At 36.0% G+C, this 20,202-nt stretch overlaps 1 protein-coding gene across 2 annotated transcripts in view; it reads right to left on the bottom strand.

The window, feature by feature from the left end:
- Nucleotides 1-20,202, bottom strand: part of LOC137642591 (apoptosis-resistant E3 ubiquitin protein ligase 1) — a 723,802-nt gene that overhangs the window by 66,156 nt on the left and 637,444 nt on the right. For both annotated transcript variants that reach the window (XM_068375282.1, XM_068375283.1), the window contains 2 exons: nucleotides 17,103-17,271; nucleotides 4,071-4,909 (listed from right to left, as the gene is read on the bottom strand). In XM_068375282.1, coding sequence (XP_068231383.1) covers nucleotides 4,071-4,909; nucleotides 17,103-17,271 — 1,008 coding nt within the window. The remainder of the gene's footprint in view (nucleotides 1-4,070; nucleotides 4,910-17,102; nucleotides 17,272-20,202) is intronic.

Genomic DNA, 20,202 nt, shown 5'->3' with positions numbered 1-20,202 from the left:
GTGGGACATCTTAACATGCCTTGATTTCCATAGTGGGACAACTGAGCAGCCTGTCTCTGATAAATCATACTCATGCAAGATTTATATAAGATCTTGAGCAGACTTTGAACGGCCTTTTGAGTAATCTTTTGGGCTTGAATTGGTCACAATTCTATAATAGTGTTGATCCTGTTATTCCTTTGAATAAGAATCTAGTCAACATAATTGATAGGCATATTCCTTCTCATGTACTAAGGTACCAAATAAAAGACTAACCATGGGTCAATGATAATTGTAGACATGCTTACTTGGAGAAGCAGGAGGCCTATCATCTTTGGAAGGGTAACAGATCAGATTTGACTTGGAATAACTATACACAGATTAGAGCTTTTGCTCAGAGAGTTTATGCTTCAACTTAAAATTAATAAAACTTAACCATAAAAGAAACCCCTTCTGGTACAACTCAGGAACATAAGTGATGAGCTACCCTTAAATCAGCACTCTTTGGTGTAGATGCAACAGTTACTCCTTTACTTAAACCAGATGGCTCTGCCACTCACTGTCCCAAGGAAATGACAACCCTTGACAGTAAGCAGAGTAATGAGAAACTTGATCTTCCTCATTCCTGTTTTCCCGAGACTAAACTAACTAGTTTAGATTTTCGATCTTGTGAAATTAAAGCTCTCTTGATGGACCTTGATGCTTATGGAAGAGTTGACCAAAATGGTATTTTTCCATTGTTTTTTATAAAGACTGCAGATTTCTTAGCTCCAAAGTTATCTGTTATTTTGCACAAGTTAACAAGAACAGGAGCTCTTAGCACTTATTTGAGACTTGGTAATGTCACTCCACTGAGTAAATGTGTTTGCGGTAATTCTAGTTTAACAGATTACCGCCCAATTTCTATAACTCCCATATTATCTTAAGTTTTTCAATGTCTTTTGGCAAAACGTTTAAATAGGTTTGCTGGAGGTAGTCATCTGTTCCCTAGTTTGCAATTTGGCTTTCATAAAGGCCTTCAAGCATGTGATGCCCTTCTTACAATCTCCAATGCTGTACAGAAATTCCTTGGTGTGGTCATGAAATTCATATGATTGGCCTTGATTTTAGTACTGCCTTTGACCATGTTAATCATGAGACCCTTGTTTTTAAGCTCAAACAGTTGGGAGTGGGTGGGTCTTTTCTTAGCATCATTATTGAATTTTTGAGTAATAGATTGCAAAAAGTTGTTGTTGATGGGCACCATAGCGAGTACAGGAATGTAATATCTGGTGTTTTACAAGGTAGTGTTTTTGGCCCATTACTTTTCATACTATTTACACGACATGTAGTTTGGCCTAGAAAACAAGAGCGTTGCATATACAGATGATGCAACTCTTTACATCAATTCGATCTCCTGGGGTTGCTGAATTCCTTATTAGAGATCTAGCTAAATTTAGAGCATGGTGCAAATTATGGGGCATAAAGTTGAATCCTAACAAACCTCAAAGTATGATGTAAATAATTTCAAGGACAGTTGTTCCCCAACATCCAAATCTCAGCATCGATAATGTTTTTTGAACTCTGTACGCCTTGAAATTTTAGGCGTGATTCTTGACAGCAAATTTACTTTTGAGAAACACATCAGGTCTGTGTCTTCAATTACACAAAAAATTGACTTATTGAGAAAGTCTTGTAAGATTTTCGGTGAAGTGTTTCAATTCTTTCATTCTTCCTTGTTTATAGTGTTCTCCTGTCTGGTTGATTGATTGATTTGAAGTTCTCTGGCATCCTGACATTCTCCTGTCTGGTCTTCAGCTGCTGATTCTCATCTTAATTTGTTGGACAGGAACTTATGGTTTTTTAAATTTTTTATTGCTGATCTAGACATTAATCTCAGCACCATCGTTCAATTAGTTTTTTATGCATGTCGCATAAGATTTTTCATATTTCACATTCAGATCTTCCCCCATAGTACCCTCCTGTTCATAATACTAGGTATGCAATTAACTCTAATAGTCATGCCTTTGCTATCATGAGCCAACTACACAGTATTCTAGAAGTTTTATTCTACCTGTGACCAAGTTGTGGAATGATCTTCCTAATCGGGTAGTAGAATCAGTAGAACTTCAAAAGTTCAAACTTGCACCAAATGTTTTTATGTTGAACAGGCTAATAAATCCTAAAGTTTATAAATGAAAACTGTTTTAATGTTGTTACTGTTCTTAAAACATTTTATCTTAATGGTTAATTAATCTCATACAATTTTTTATTTCCCTACTCCCTTTCTTCACTGGGCTATTTTTCCCTGTTGGAGCCGTTGGCTGATATCACCCTACTTTCCTAACTAGGGTTGTAGCTTAGCTAGTGATAATAAAAGTTTACCGGAGTTTCGTACATGTTGCCAATGCTCGATAATTTATAGTTTTTAACTCTGTCGTAATTGATTATAAAGCTTAGGAAATTATTTACATCATGTTATAATAAAACACTGTCACATTACCTTCTAAATTTGGCATTTGTATTTAATTACTCAATTTGCATATTTATAGGCTCCCACTCATTTTTCTTTTTGCTTCCTCCACATCTGGACCAGCTTTCCCTTATTCTAAACAGAATAGTGGCTAAAACATTGCTTGTTGTTTCACCTTCAGCTACCGCTTGCCTTTTTTTTATACTACTACCAATATCACCACTAAAGCTGTGCTCCATTGCTCTACCACTAGCAATCTGCTTATCAACCGTAATTAATGTTATTGTAATTTATAGAAATAAGGCAAAAATACAGCAGAAGTAATACACACACAAAGCTACAACAATCATAATAGCAAACATAATGGCTTTCGAATAAAGCGGGTTGGTGCAGCCCAGCCTGTGTGGCGGCAGCGGCGACATAGGGTACCAGTCGGAAGTGGGGCTAATTTCAAAATTATAATTTCACGGAATTCACGAACATTTTTGACTTGCTATAATTTGCGTTCGTAGGTCTGAAAGGTCATAAATCGGAGGTTTGCACCTTAAGAACTGTCTGCATCTGATAAAATCATATTATATGGGTGAAAATTTGGTGGTTGCACAGTGAATACTATATCCTACAACATATTGGTGCTAATGTAATATTCATCAAGAAGATATTTTGAAGTTAAGAATTTATTTGAACGATACTCCTTGACATTCGTTTGTGTGCCTGTTCTCGATACAGTAGCAGGCCTTTGAGATCACATGAGCACAACCAAAGGTAAACCAAAAAAAAAGTTGGTAATTGTTGATTATGATAATGCTCCTGAAATTGAAAAATAGAATACAAAAATGCTTTAATAAAGCATAGGATATCCTATGAACCATGAAAATAAAATAATGATATACAGTAAGAAGATACAGATAAAATATGACCAAGATGATTATAGTATCATGACACTGCATAATAAATCTATGGAAATATGACAAATTTGGAAATAATTAGTATTTATCCTAACTATACAAACTTTGAGCTTCTTACAATGGGAGATATATTTCAGCGACAGCTGAAACTATCCAAAAGACTTTTTAGCCCTTACAATGCTATAAAAAAACAGAAAAACCAAGGGTCTCCTATGAGATGTTAGAGAGAGTTGCTTATGGGAAAATGACAAATATCGTTTCCTCAAACTCTTGAAGAAAAAGTTGGAAAGGGTTGTGTAAGGGACTGAATGCGCTAACGTAAATATAAGAAAGGGAGGTTCAGTGATAAAATATTTTTTTTTTCATAAAAACACAATTCAAAACAAGCAAAATATGCAAAAATCTTAATTTCCAAAATTCCATGCAGAGGTTTGTGTTGCGCCTCTTAAATGACAAAGGTCTGTCTTTTGTAGTAACAAATCTTGATAAAATTTAATAAATTGTAGCATAATTCATTTCTGGCAATTAAATTATACCATCAAGCTAATGATTAAATGCATGCAGACTTGAATTTCATTTCAATTCCAAGAAAAAAAAATATTCCTCTTGACTTTAAATTTCATTATTGAAGCTTCTATATTTACCATAATAGGTAAATTTTATGAGAAATTAGAGATTTAATATAAGCAACCAATTTTTCACATATTATCCATAAACAAAATATTACTCACCTTGTAATGAACGCGAAGACCAATTAATTGGGCCAGGAATGAACGAGTAAACCGGGCTCTGACAGTTTGTCTATAACTGCTACCAAGAGCTGACTCATAAAGGCATTTCCCCACAACTTTTCCAGCAAATTCATAGTGTTTGAGCTTTATGTGTGGTGGTCTGTAAGGATTTGGATGAACTAAAGCTTGCCTGCCTTCATGCAAACTGACAAATAATCCATTGTTATTATCAAATAACTGGGCACATATCAATTCAAACCACTCTCTTCTCAATCCACCCCAATCTAAACCTTCTTCCCCTTGGAATGTAATTTCAAAGTTCCTACACCAGTCCGCCACAGTAAAGTTCTTAGTTGCCTTTATAGAAGTCTCTAAGAGTCGATCTCGTGACACACCTATTTGTATTCTCTCATGCATCCGTTTACTATGGAACTTTCTCACTTCATGATAGAAGTGATCTTGTTTATCTTTAAATGTTTCTGAACCACCAATATTTTTCAACATGAATTGAGTGAATGTTGCTGCAATCACATTCCGGTCTTTGCCAGCCAATGAGACTAGGGGCTGACAGCCATCATCAATACTCATGGTCGGAAGCCCACTTTGATTGTTTGTTCCAGTAAAGTGGAACTTTGTTGAAGGACAAAGGCGAAAAGTACACACTCGCTTTGGTATTAATCGTAACAGGAACTCTTTAATTATCAATTGCTTGGGAGTAACATAACAGTAAACTTTTTTTGGCTTTACTAATGAGCTCCCATTCTGTGTCAGGAGTCGGGCTTCATAACCTTCGTGGACTCTTCGCATGACATTTTTGTGTACTCGTAATGCATCCTCACCTAAAAGAAAAATACAATAAAATAAAATACAGTAATATCTAGTACATGAAAATATAACAAAACACAATAAAAGCTATTTCTGAAAAATAAAAGGATATAATTCACTCCCCCAAAAAATTATCCACAAAATTAATTTTAAAAACTCTCTTGATGATAAATATTTGGTCTTTCTCCTATTTCAACAGTGGTACCCTAAACTAGTTGAAGACTTCAAGTACTGTGCTAAAAATCCAAATTTCTTGAAAAAATAACTTTTGCCTAATGTCACAGTTAACCATACTGATGGTAAGAAGTTACATGTAACTCTTTGCATTGGAACAGTGCACTAAGTAAGTAGATTACAGTACATTTTGTCTGACCGTGGGATTACCACCCAAAGTGGGCTTTACACTGTGTTTTTGTTGTCATTTCAGTCATGGTTACATTTTCTGAAACCTTTAACTTTTCACAAGCACCACTGGCCTCCTTCCACTTTGTGTACAACTTCTTTACCTATCTTGCTCTAAATTCCATTTCTAACTTGAAAACAAACACCTGTAATCAATCATAAGATAGTCTGGAAAATGAATGACTGATTTCACTAACTTATAAGAATAATGATATACCAATCCAGAAAAGAAACAAGTTTTGTTTAACCAGGGAAGAGTTCTGATTGCCAGTACATGAGTAGGGCATGTGCATTTGTTATAATGAATTATCGCTGATTTATGCGCATACACGTAAGTGTTGTCATTCAGCACACATTACAATATTATAAGACCTTTTATAAATATAGCACACTAATATATTGTATTGGTTTATTACTGTGTACCAACCGTGTCACACGATCGTACATAGTAACGACATTTCTCTTTTTTGCATATAGTCTCCTTTGTATCTTCGCTCTCCCCTCGCACTGATAGGGACCTGAATAAACATGTCTGTTTTTCTCACCGTTAACTGTTAACAGAAACTGTCGTTGGTTGAATAGAAAACCGCCAGTTATATGTTATGGCCTTTTTGCACGCAATTGATGTACAGTGAACCCTCGTTTATCGCGGTAGATATGTTCCAGACCCGGCCGCGATAGGTGAAAATCCGCGAAGTAGTGACACCATATTTACCTATTTATTCAACATGTATATTCAGACTTTTAAAACCTTCCCTTGTACGTAGTACTGTTAACAAACTACCCTTTAATGTACAGAACACTTAATGCATGTACTACAGTACCCTAAACTAAAACAGGCACAAATATTAAAGGCGATTTTATATCATGCGTTTCCTAAACACGGTAAAAAGCACGATAAAAAATGGCAACCAATGTTTTGTTTAAGTTTATCTCTGATCATAATGAAGAAACAAACTGGAAGTAGAGCTTTGCTTATTACCCAGACATATTTCCCATACTTTTCCCTTAGAACTACATCACATCTTCCTACTTTAGATATATATATATATATATATATATATATATATATATATATATATATATATATATACATATATATATATATATATACAGTGAACCCTCGCTACTTCGCGGTTCGACAATCGCGGATTCACCACTTCGCGGGGTTTTTCCATAACCCATATATATATACATATCGCGGATTTTCCGGAAAATTCGAAAATACCGCGAAATCTGAAGACCCCCAAATACGATATTTTGTTACCTGTAATTCCATTAATACTGTAATTAGTAATATCTGCTCTTACTGATTGTTCATTGCATTACATATGATATATAATTCAGCACAGAAAGAAATAAAACACGAAAAGAGAATGTGATCATACGATAATTCAGTACGTAGTAAAATTAAATCTAACATGAAACGCAAATCAGATGCAGTCATACCATATTAGAATGGTGTGTACTGTAATGGATGTGCTTCTTTTCCATGAATCTTTTGTATGTATACGTACGTAGTACAGTACTGCATCCAATAATATTCTTTGTTGCAAAAATCACATTTCGAATAAGCGTACGAGAGAGAGAGAGAGAGAGAGAGAGAGAGAGAGAGAGAGAGAGAGAGAGAGAGAGAGAGAGAGAGAGGCGTAAAATAGCGTACGTAAATTTTTATTATTATTGTTGTTGTTGTTAATAAAATTATTATTGTTATTATTATTATCATTATTATTATTATTATTACTGTACAGTACATATTATTATCATTATTTATTATTATTACGGTATTGTACTTAATCTACGTACAGTACGTTCAGTATGCGCGGGGCATCTTCTATGAGTAACCAACGCATCATAGTACTGTAAGACGGGTTGTGATTGGTTCAAGCGTTGATAGATGACGAATCAGAACTCAAGTTTTGTTATCTAGCCTGTGATTGGTGTTTTGCCCGCATCTTCTACCCGCAGCATCAAAGTTCTCGCGGGGCTGGATCGTTCACTTTCTCTTTCCGCGTATCGCTGAGTAGACGTTCTTAAGTTTGTGAAGTTTAATCTGTGCTGTGTGCGACTGTTTTAAGTTGAACTTTTTGTTGAACTTTCTGTTAAATCCTACTGTACAATGCCTCCCAAGCGTTCTGCTTCTAGTAAGGCTGGTAGTGAGCCTAAACGCCACCGAAGGATGATGACGATAGCTGAGAAGGTTACGCTTCTCGACATGTTAAAAGATGGTAGAAGTTACGCGGCCGCCGGCCGCCATTTTGGCATCAACGAATCCACCGTTCGCTATATCAAAAAGGACGAGGCGAACATTAGAAAGACGGCTGCAATCACCTTTAGCAGATCAGCGAAGCGAGTCGTTACAACGCGTAATAAAACGATCGTACGCATGGAAGGTGCTTTAGCTGTGTGGATTGCCGACTGCCGGAAGAAGAACATAGCCTTGAATACGAACACCATCCAAACAAAGGCTTTGAGTTTATATGAGAATTTTGCTGCAAAGGAACCTAAAGACGACGACGGCAACCATGCTGAAGATGATGATGATGCAGATGATCCTCAACCAGGGACATCCACTGATTCCCAGCCTCAGAAACGTTTTTCCGCAAGCAAAGGATGGTTCGCGAAGTTTCAGAAACGCTTCGCCCTGAAAAGCGTTTCCCTGCATGGGGAGTCTGCTTCCGCTGACACTGCCGCTGCTGAAACTTACGTGAACCAGACGTTCAAGAATATTATCGCCGAAGGTGGATACAAGCCGGAACAAGTCTTTAATATGGATGAGACTGGCTTGTTTTGGAAGAGAATGCCGTCGCGAACTTTCCTGTTCAAAGAGGAAGCCAAAGCCTCTGGCTTTAAGGCATTCAAGGATCGCGTTACCCTCGTGATGTGTGGCAATGCTGCTGGATTTTTGTTAAAGCCGGGGCTTATTTATAAGTCGAAAAATCCTCGCGCTTTGAAAAATAAAAATAAGAATCTCCTTCCCGTGTACTGGATGCATAATCCAAAAGCATGGATTACGAAGATGCTGACCTCCAACTGGTTCCACCAGTGTTTCATCCCGCAAGTCAGTCAATATCTCTTAGAGAAGGGCTTGCCATTCAAGATCCTTCTCCTTATGGATAACGCTGGTGGACACGCAACTGACCTGTCGCGTGAGGGCGTTCAGGTTGAGTTCCTGCCACCCAACACCACGTCATTAATTCAACCAATGGACCAGGGGGTTATCAGGGCGTTCAAGGCCCTCTACACGAAGAATACCTTGGCGGACCTCGTTGCGTGTGTGGATGCTGCCCAAGATGACGAGGATGAAGATTTCAACTTGAAGGCGTACTGGCGGCAGTACACCATAGCCACGTGCCTGCAGAATATTCAGAAGGCACTTCAAGAGATGAAACCTGCAACCGTGAATGCGAGCTGGAAGAAGCTGTGGCCCGATATTGTTTACGACGACAAGGGATTTACTCCGTCGGAAATCCAACACTCTGCAATACGGAAATCTGTGCAGTTGGCTGCCATAATTGGAGGTGACGGGTTTGGCGACATGACGACTGAAGACGTCGACGAGTTGTTGGACTGCCATTCCCAGCCCCTAACTGACGCAGACCTCGAAGACCTGACGAAATCGGCAAGTGAGGAAGAGAGTGATACCCAGGAAGAGACCCAAGAAAATGTCGAAGAAACGGGCTTAACATTAGAACGGCTTGCCAAGTTCTGCAACCATATCAAGGAGGCGAAAGAAATGTTACAAGAGTGGGACGAGGATATGGTTCGCTCGATGCAATTCTCCAACAAGGTCGATGACATCATGACTCCCTACAGGATGCTCTTGGATCGAAAAAAGAAGCAGCGGCAACAACTTCCGATCACAATGTTCTTCCAGCCTCGCTAAAAAGAGCCAGTTCCTCCTGCTAGTACGCCTTCGGAAGAAATTGAAGAAGTTTCCCAGGAAGAAGTTGAAGAGGTGTCCCAGGAAAAGACACCTCCGTCTGAAGAGACGTAAAATACTATCATTGACTGCACAGTAGAACACATCATCAGCTTCATCATCATCATTTCTACTGTGCAGCAAATTCATCGCCATCACCATTCAAGTTTTTCTTCAACTTCTTTCGTGGTGAGTACAGTAACAATCTTTGTTTTTTACTTTAATATTCTTACTGCCTGTTTTATAGTTTAGTAATGTACGTACTGTATGCATTAAGTTAAAGGGAAGGTTTTAAAAGTCTACATGTTGTAACCTATCATATTTTTTTTGTTTAAAATTTACATTTACGTACGTAAAACAATCTCTCTCTCTCTCTCTCTCTCTATCTCTCTCTCTCTCTCTCTCTCTCTCTCTCTCTCTCTCTCTCTCTCTCGTAAATTGTTTTCCTGCTTTGCTACGTACAAGTACTGTATAATTTATATTTGTAAGGTAACATATTTTGTAAATGCTTTTACTGTAAATACTGTATGTACTGTATCATTATTTATCACTATCATCATGCGCGTTAAATGCCTTGTTTGTTCTGAGCGTGGTTGTTTACTGAGCGTACACGCCGTCGTTTCAGGCGGCGTCATAAAGAAAAAGATTTCATTTGGAAGTCCTAAGAAAAATACGTAAACTAAAACATTGGTAATAAAAAAATCAACATACAGTACTGTATAATCAATATAATCGATGCAAAAACTAACCTATACATATATGTGTACACTAAATGAGTTTGTTTCTTCATTATGATCAGAGATGAACGTAAACAAAACATTGGTTGCCATTTTTTATCGTGCTTTTTAGGTGTTTAGGAAACGCATGATATAAAATCGCCTTTAATATTTGTGCCTGTTTTAGTTTAGGGTGCTGTAGTACATGCATTAAGTGTTCTGTACATTAAAGGGTGGTTTGTTAACAGTACTACGTACAAGGGAAGGTTTTAAAAGTCCGAATATACATGTTAAATAAATAGGTAAATATGATGTCACTACTTCGCGGATTTTCACCTATCGCGCCCGCGTCTGGAACCTATCTACCGCGATAAACGAGGGTTCACTGTATATATATATATATATATATATATATATATATATATATATATATATATGTATATATATATATATTTATATGTATACACATATACATACCTACATATATACATACATACATATATACATAAATACATGCATACATATATATATATATATATATATATATATATATATATATATATATATATATATTACTGTATATATATGGGTTATGGAAAAAATCCGCGAAGTGGTGAATCCGCGATGGTCGAACCGCGAAGTAGCGAGGGTTCACTGTATATATATAAACCGACGTTCTGTAATAAAATTACTCGGTTGCTTTCATCCTGCCTTCTTAGTCACAGCCTCTCTTGGCCCGTCACATTGGTGACCCAGAGTGACTCGCTGCTCCCCCCCCCCCCCCCCCCCCCCGACCACCAAGAAACCGTTGTTGGTTGAACAGGAAACAGCCTGTCATATGTTATTCTGCAGCAGTACTCTCTGTCGCCAGGCGCCCATTTACCAAAGCTTTTTCATCTCTCTCAACAACCTCTGCGAGACCAAAGGGCTTCGCTCGCCCTCGGGGAATTGACCAGTATTGCTCGCCTGCAACCTGCCGCAGACGGCTCTCCTCGTGAGGTGAACCTACCGTTTACCTGAACCTGTACACGCTGCCATACCCGATGTCGATAGTTTACCCATAAAGGACTCGATGACCAAAGCCGACGCCCTTAAGGACACCCACTTCATGACCTTCAAGACCTCCATCACCGTCTCCACTCCTGACGAAGAGGACACCTATTCAACGTTAACCGAAGCCGACGTGAATGCCGTAGGACACACACGCCTATGAATGCCGTAGGACACACACGCCGACCCCGTGACGAGCCGGAGCGGCGACAAAGCCACCTGTCCTCCACCACTCACTTACGCCCCAACCAACGACTTCTACAGCCACTCACTGCCACCCATCGGTCGCAGTTTTTCTACTACCACTCCAGATTTGGGGATGCTGCGAAGAAATGTACAGTATGTCATTATCAGGGGGGGAGCCATGTATCAACCATGTGTCACACGATCGTACATAGTAATGACATTTCTCTTTTTTGTATATAGTCTCCTTTGTATCTTCGCTCTCCCTTTGCACTGATAGGGACCTGAATAAACATGTCTGTTTTTCTCACCGTTAACTGTTAACAGAAACCGTTGTTGGTTCATAAGGAAACAGCCTGTTATATGTTATGGCCTCTTTGCCCGCAATTGATGTATATATAAACCAATGTTCAGTAATAAAGTTAACCAGTTGCTTTCATCCTGTCTTCTTAGTCACAGCCTCTCTTGGCCCGTCACAGCTGTATACTGCTGTTTATATAAATTATCATAATTTCAGTATGTTTTCCTTTTTATGGTTACAGAGTACATCTGCATAAGATGTTTAAAGACATTCAACAAGTTTTCCACAATGTATAATTACTAAAAAGTATCTATAGTCAATGTCAGTCATGCTTGCTATGAATAGCTGAGAAAAGGTGGACATATACATGTTACATCAAGAGCAGGGAATTTACGAATCAATTGAGAGGGATTGCTATTTTTTCTCTAGATAATATACTGTGCTGTTTATTCCAAGTTCTATCATTGCTTTCTCTGATTAGCAAGAATGAATAAAAAGATGTAGAAGAGTAGGGATGAAAGGCTAGCTGATATGTAGTAGTATGAATATTAAATAGAATTTATCCTCAATAAGATACAAGTGCTTGAGAAATGGTTAACAATAAACCTGACAACACTGAGATCACCAAAGAATTATTCATCCAAGGGGTTAACTACTGCACTGTAATTGTTCAGTGTCCACTTTCCTCTTGGTAAGGGTAAAAGAGACTCTTTAGCTAGGGCAAGCAACTCTACTAGAAGGACACTCCAAAATCAAACCATTGTTCTCTAAGTCTTGGGTAGTGCCATAGCCTCAGTACTATGGTCTTCCACTGTCTTGGGTTGGAGTTCTCTTACTTGGGGGTAGACTCTGGCTCACTATTCTATCCTATTTATCTTCCTCTTGTTTCACTAAAGTTTTTATAGTTCATTTAGGAAATATTTATTTCAATGTAACTGTTCTCAAAATATTTTACTCTCCTTGTTTCCTTTTCGCACTGGGCTATTTTCTCTGTTGGAGCCCCTGAGCTTGAAGCGTTCTGCTTTTCCAACTAGGATTGCAGCTTAGCAAGTGATGATAATGATAACGATAAGATCAGTAAGACTCCACGTTTCTGGTAAGACCATCGGATCAAATGCTTTTCTTTTTGGAGATAGTGGCATTTTACTTTTCATAATTTCATTTTATTTACCAAAATTTATCCAACCAATGCTTATCCTTCTTTAATCTTGGTCTCATATCTTAGGAAACACTTACTATCTGTCCTATGTATGTATTTTCATAAGCAATTTCTATAGGTTTGTCCATAATCATTATTTATTGTCTCTGCATTTTTAATGAACATTATCTTAGTTTTGCTCTTTTCCTTTTCAGTCCTAAATTTCTGGTTTCTCTATTAAAACATTTTTCAACTCCCACGGTTCACTAAACTCAACTACGTCATGTGCAAATCTTAAGTTGTTAAGGTATTCCCCAATAATATTAATTCCTATGGTTTCCCAAACTAAATTTAAAAACTTCTTCTAGGCATGTTGTGAATAATTTAGGAGAGATCAAGGTCTATCTGTCTAGCTCCTTTCCCTATTGGAATTTTCTCACTATATGTAGTAGTAGGATTGTTTTACTTCCTGTATATATATCTTCAAGCATTCTCACATAAGATTCATCCATTTCGTCATTGAAGGACTTTCATTACGCTGAAGTTTTGACAGAATCAAAAACTTTCTCATAGTCTATAAATGCCATACATAATGGTTTGTCATATTTTGTTGATTTATCCATTAGCTGGTTAATAACATGGATATATTCAGTTGTTGAATACCCACTTCTAAATCTTGGCTGATCTCTTGGTTTATACACATATATATTTTTATATATATATATATATATATATATATATATATATATATATATATACATATATATATATATATATATATATATATATATACATAAAAATATATATATATATATACATATATACTGTATATATATATATATATATATATATATATATATATACATATATACTGTATATATATATATATATATACATATATACTATATATATATATATATATATATACATAAATATATAAACATATATATACATATATATATATATATATATATATACATATATTTATAAGGTGTGCTTTTTGGCGTGTTCAAGAAACACCTGATATAATATCTCCGTCATTTTGTTAATTATGGATTTTCAATGACACAACAAAAGCTAGAATATACAGTGATGGATTTTCTATTTACCAGACATCTTATACTACAGATATGACTTGAATTCATTAAAATTTGTCCTAATTGTAGGCTGTGTTATAAAGGGAAATATAATGTATTGACATCCCTCCAGGTTGTAATTTTAACCCTTTTCAAGTTATTAAAACTTTAAAACAGATTGTTTTATTTATTCATATGAACAATTTAATATTAGAAAAAATACAGTATAGTGCATAGAAAGTATTGAAAATGGGTAATAAAAACTTAGATCTCTCTCTCTATCTCTCTCTCTCTGCTATAGTATTCTATTGCTATTGTGCATACTTAAAATTATAGTGTACCCTGGTTGATCAAATTACAATATTGCCGGCTATGTCACTGATTATCTAACTGCAACTTTTTGAAGAAATAGATTTAATGTTTTAGAGAGAGAGAGAGAGAGAGAGAGAGAGAGAGAGAGAGAGAGAGAGAGAGAGAGAGAGAGAGAGAGAGAGAGAGAGAGTGAGTTTTTATATACTATCATTTACACTATCATTAAAATTATCGAAAGGTTAGGGAAAGGTAATGGTTACCGAGAACGTAACCGCAACTATGTTTACATTTTGTCAGCTAGATTCTTTTAGTTAAAAGTTGATTCAATTGTTGATATGGAATTTTTCCTTAAATAGGCTATATATTATGAAATTATGTTAATAAATGTACAGTAAATATCGTCTGGTTACAATTGCTATCAGGCACAGTACCTAGCCCTACCAATGTACTATTTGAAAAGACAATAGATTTGTGCTTGAAAAGCTTTGAAAAGCTTCTCAGATAAAGAAAATTTATTTTAGAAATCTAGCAACCATATAAATGGGGAATGGCACAATTCGTACACGCATAATTTGGCACCATACTGTATATATATCCTTTTCTGAGTGTGGATACCTCAATGTAGGGTAAGGGTTTATGTATCATGATCAGGAAAGCTATAGTAGTCAGGGCCACCCATACTAGGTTGGTTTGTTGTGAGCAATTAAACAAGTCTCCCACCATCACCAATCCGAACGTGGTAATGAAAACTGGCCAAACCTAGACATGAATAGCGACCTGCCTGAGGCCTTTATCCTGCAGTGGACTAAAAATGGCTGCATTTTGTTATTACTGTTGTGTGTGTGTATATGTGAGTTTGTGTGTATGTAAAGTTCGAATTCTAAGTAAGTAAGGTGGGCGTTCAATTTACAGACATTATGCCTCTACGTTATATTATAAGATTAACACTCAATGAAATATACCCTACTTCCAGTTGTCATAAAATTTAACAAGATGTTGAATTTATGTTTATGTCAAAACACTTGTAATAAAAAATTAATAGGGATTATTTTGTTTTGTAAATGCAAAAATTGCCAACTAACAACACTCTATAAATCATTATTCTTTTTCAACTACTGTATATCCAATTGTTCAGTTAACATAGGTTAAAAATTATCTCAACAGAAAGTTCCAGAAAATTATTATACCAGAATATTTTTTTACTGCTCCTGTGGGTTCAATGCCTATAACAAGTAAGGGGATCGTCCACTATGGTGGATAAAATAACGAATTGAAAAAAAATAAAAAATTGTTATTGCTTTTATGTACACAGAAACATGTCTTACATGCTCTCCAGAAGTTTCAGAAAATTATTTTTACAAATAATGAAGATAAAGCAGTTTTTAAATGATGACGTCCTCCTAACTGTAACATCTGCATAACTGAGTTTGACAGGAGGGTCTTTGCATGCTTATTTTTGCATATATACGGCGATATTTTCAAATACGTTTCAAAATCTCATATGTCTGGCAGAGATGGAAGGCATTAGGAGAGTATAAGAGAACTATGATCAACAAGAAGGCCAGCCAGTGACTCCAAAGTCCTATGAGAGGTATGATGCACGCGTTTGCTTACTTGCATTTCGTATGTACATTGTCTTTTTACAACGTCCTCATAAATTTTATAGCAATGCAAAATCTACCTAAGGTGAAAGAAAGAACAACTAGTAACCAGAGCAACTAAAAAAAAAAAAAGAGAGAGAGAGAGAGAGAGAGAGAGAGAGAGAGAGAGAGAGAGAGAGAGAGAGAGAGAGAGAGAGAGAGAGCAGGCAACTCATGACACCTTCAAACTAAGCATAATAGTACACTTAGGGTTTAACTACCTAGTTTAGGGAGCCATGATATAAGAATGAGTAATAAAATTACAAAGTAAGTTTATCATAATGATGTTATGTTGATTTTTCTACGAAAAATGCGAAAATTTACATAGCAAATCTTTGGGAGCTCATAACTCAAAATCATACTTATTCGCATGTTAGTAGCCAGTTCTCAGTTATTTATTGTTCAACTTTAGGGAAAAACAATATTAGTGAAAAGAATAAAAATTCCCATAATTTTGTGCGACAGATTTTTTATTTTCCTTTTTGTTTTTTTTTTCACGATTTTATTTCCATCTAGAAAATCGAAATTCTGTCACACAACATTATTCAGCTCATAAAGTAGTTTTTATGGTAAGGTTTTTAATACAATTGGTGTCATTAAGTGGAGAGAACACTCCCTACATTAAAAAAAAAAAATCATGATATTTGCTAATAAATTAAAATATTTTTGATTAAATTACTTGAAATTTTTGTACGATGAAGGTATTATATATGCCTAAAACATATACAGAAATTGCGTGTTTTGAGTAATTAGAGCAAGACATAGCAGACGGTCCTCTTAAAGAACACACTGCGTAGCCAAACAACATGATTATCATAATCCAGTAGTGGAGAAGCCGAATAAAAAAAAAAATAGACTATATGGTTAATACTGTAAATGTTTGTACTGCAATACTTCAAAAATTACACAGACATATCAATTGTACAATTCCTGTCATCCATATACTGTACACATATGCATGGTATGTTACAAACTGAAATGCCAAGTACCTTAGAGATCTACTTGTGCAGACACTGAAGCAGCCAAATATGAAATAGTAATTACTTAGAAACATAGCTAAGCCTAAAGTACGGTACAGTACAGAATTTGGCCCATTTCTCTGTACCTGAATCGTACTGTACCGTACTGTACTTTGGCAAGATTACCGTACCGTTATTGCGTACTGTACCTTTAAACTAAATATCAATTGTACCGTACTGTAATGCCAGCCTTGTATATGACACTTAAAACTAAATTATTGTTAACCTTAACTTTATAAAATACAACTAGCTTGGAACAGCCCTGATAATCAAAGCTAAGGTAAATTCACAGAACCAACTAATCTTTAAATTCTAGCCTTCAGCAGATTGTAATTTGAGTTATTTTTCAAACTGGCAATTTTGCCATGCCTAATCAAAATACCAGTTACTGAATAAAGTTGCAAGTCCCTGGGCATCAATAAAGTACATAACCCCATAGGATACTTACTAGTTAATACAATGATATCAAAGTTGCCATTAGTGAGTGTAGTATCACAGTAAGTGAGATGGGCTCTATAACATCCAGGTCGTTGCAACGTCACCTGGATGCTGATTCGGCGTGAGGTATGATCATACACAATAATGCTACCAGCATCCACAGTCCAACCTCCTTCCAGCTTGAAAAAATAACGAACAATTAACAAGGTACAAAAGTAAAATAAAACATTAACACCAATGGTTAGTGTACTGTTGACATGATGATGAATGGTATTGGAAAAAATAAAACATAGTACAGTACAGATACGACAATAAAAAACTGAAAAATATTAACTCTTGTGTTAATCATAAAAAATTAAATTCATTGTGAAATGCAATACTGTACTGTACATTTATTACTATTTTACTAAATACAGAATATTGCAGTTGTGAGATGATACACCTCAAACAAATCTGATAGCATTACAAAGGCACATTACAGTGCAAAATGCCATACTATCACTGTCTGTTACAGAACTTGAAATCACAAAGAACAGCAAAATATCAAACAATTATTCCTCAAGAATAAAAGTGACATTTCAAAAAAATACTGCAATTTTACATGGGAAGATTGTGTGTAAAATGTTGTCATTTCAAAGCCCTAATGAAATATTTCAGAAAAATGCAAGTTTTTGGTTTTCCTTGTTTACTATTTAAAATTTTTAATTTATTCATATATTATTTTTTCAAATATCAGCTATTTCAATACCTTCTCTTACAATACTCTTTCCAACTTAAAGCACTTTCAACCATCATTTTCAATTGTTATAATGTCAACCACTGTTGATAATTACGATTCACCCCTTACGTCATAAAATACTGTACAGATATTTTTACAACTACTTCAGCTCTTCTCTATCCATAATATCAACTGTATCATTCCCTTTGAGATTAAATATGTTTTGGTTCAACATAAGTTATATAATTTAATTTTTTATTTAAAGAATTATTTTTAAATTAAATATTTTAAATTGTGGATAAATCACCTGGAAATCTTGCTGACTTACAATCTAACTCTCTTTTCTAGCTCAAAAACATCTCATGTATTCTTTCATTACACAAGGAGGGTCATAAAATTTTTTTACAAAGAGGTGAACATAAAATGGAGGTCACGGAACTGGGAAACACATCAGCAGTCCTGATCCAAGGACAAAGGAAGGAAAAAATGAGGAATCAAAGCTTTTTCAGATGGATTTGATTCTACAGTATTTCAAACTTTGTCTGAATAATAAAAAGAATCAAAGTAGTCGGAAAATTTATAATTCTTACCTACACGAAATCATCAGGATAAAGTATTCTAAGCAATAGAATAAAGTACGCTAAGCTAGTAGTAACACTCACAGCTAACAAGAGAAGTCAAGCTAACAAGAGAAGAGGAAATTGATATGATACTGGCTAATGAAACAGTAGGAGGTATTGGAAATACAGAAGTAACAGAGGAATAATGCATGAAATAAGAGAATTGTTTAATAAAAGTATTTATTGGGCTCGAGCCATGTCGTCCTCATGGAATTTCCTCATTGGCAGCTTCTATTTGTGATATTTTTGCGAGTGATATACCAGAGAAATTTACCTTAGAGGTATCAACGGAGTTCCAACCTCCAAAGCAAATATCCCAAGAGATATAATGTGTAAATCAGGGACGTGTTAATAATAAGTCATGGTTATCCTTCCCCGAATAGAGTTAATCTTGTCTTGAAAGAAAGGTGAGGGTAGGATACGTGGGAAGGAGAGTCGTTACAACTCCCGATCTCAATGTGCTAAAACTAACACATTTCCTATTGATCCATCCCCCTTTACAGCGCCGTCTCTGTCGTTTCGCTTGGAGAGTTTCTACTAGTTTTCTGAGGTTTTTTTTAGGTGTTTTTCGATCATGGATGCTTCAGCTTCTTCCTCACTGACTACGTTGAGTACCTCTTTTTTTGTGTTATAGAATTTTGCGTCGACCCTATATTTTAATTGTACTGCATGCTTTTATTGTTCCGAGACCGGCATGCTTGCGACACCATTAAATCCCGTCTCAATCGCTCAGAAACGCTTAGATATTTAGTCATTTTACTTTAGGAATATGTTTTATTTTATTATTCTTAAGTGTGGTATAAAGTGTGGTAAGTTTATGGTCTTCCCGCATCCTTCCTTGGTGTTTCTTGTGTGTTTTTTATCAGCGTTGTCTTAGGATAGCCTACCTTAGCTGGCAGCCATGCCTGGTAATTTTCCCTATGCACCATACCCTTCTTCCACCAAACCTTACTGGCTGGGTGAGGCTGTCTATCCTCCCAGGCTGTCGATTTGTCACGGCCCTAGGGTGACTGTTTTCAGTTTCCACTTAGCCTATATGTGTGGTGAGACAGCACAGGTCTTGGGATCCTGTTCCCTGTGTCTACTTATGTTTGCTCATTGGAATGCCTCACCCCATGTTCTGATGCTGACTAGTAGACCTCCTTGTGTCGCCTTATTATTATTATCATTATTATTATTATTATTATTATAATTATTATTATTATTATTAATTGCTAAGCTACAACCCTAGATGGAAAAGCAGGATGCTATAAGCCCAGGGGCTCCAACAGTGAAAATAGCCCAGTGAGGAAAGGAAATAAGGAAAAATAAAATATTTTAAGTACAGTAACAACATTAAAATAAATATTTCCTATATAGGAAAAATAAAATATTTTAAGTACCGTAACAACATTAAAATAAATATTTCCTATATAAACTATAAAAACTTTAGCAAAACAAGAGGAAGAGAAATATGATAGAATAGGTTTCTCTCTTAGTCTTTCTAAGGCTATGCCTGGTTGTGAGGACTTGTCCTCTGTGCCCTATCACGACAGTCCCTTTGGAACACTATTGCTGTTCTAATGCTGCTTTTGGGACTTTCTATCATGCCGCCACAACATTTTCTGAGTCGCGCATCAACCCCCCTTCTTCCCCTTTCCTTGTGACTGTTAGTGTGCCTACTTATGGGCTATCTTTCCTGGCCTAGGTGGGTGAGATTTTCTCCTTCCCTGGTTAAAACCTCTCTGCCACCTTACCAACACAGTTCTCCTTATGACCTAATCCTATCTAGG

The sequence above is a fragment of the Palaemon carinicauda genome, chromosome 6, assembly GCF_036898095.1.
Source record: "Palaemon carinicauda isolate YSFRI2023 chromosome 6, ASM3689809v2, whole genome shotgun sequence".
Classification (NCBI taxonomy): Eukaryota; Metazoa; Arthropoda; class Malacostraca; order Decapoda; family Palaemonidae; genus Palaemon; species Palaemon carinicauda.
The sequence above is the reverse complement of the archived record's forward strand: the minus strand, read 5'-3'. Positions and strand labels throughout refer to the sequence as shown.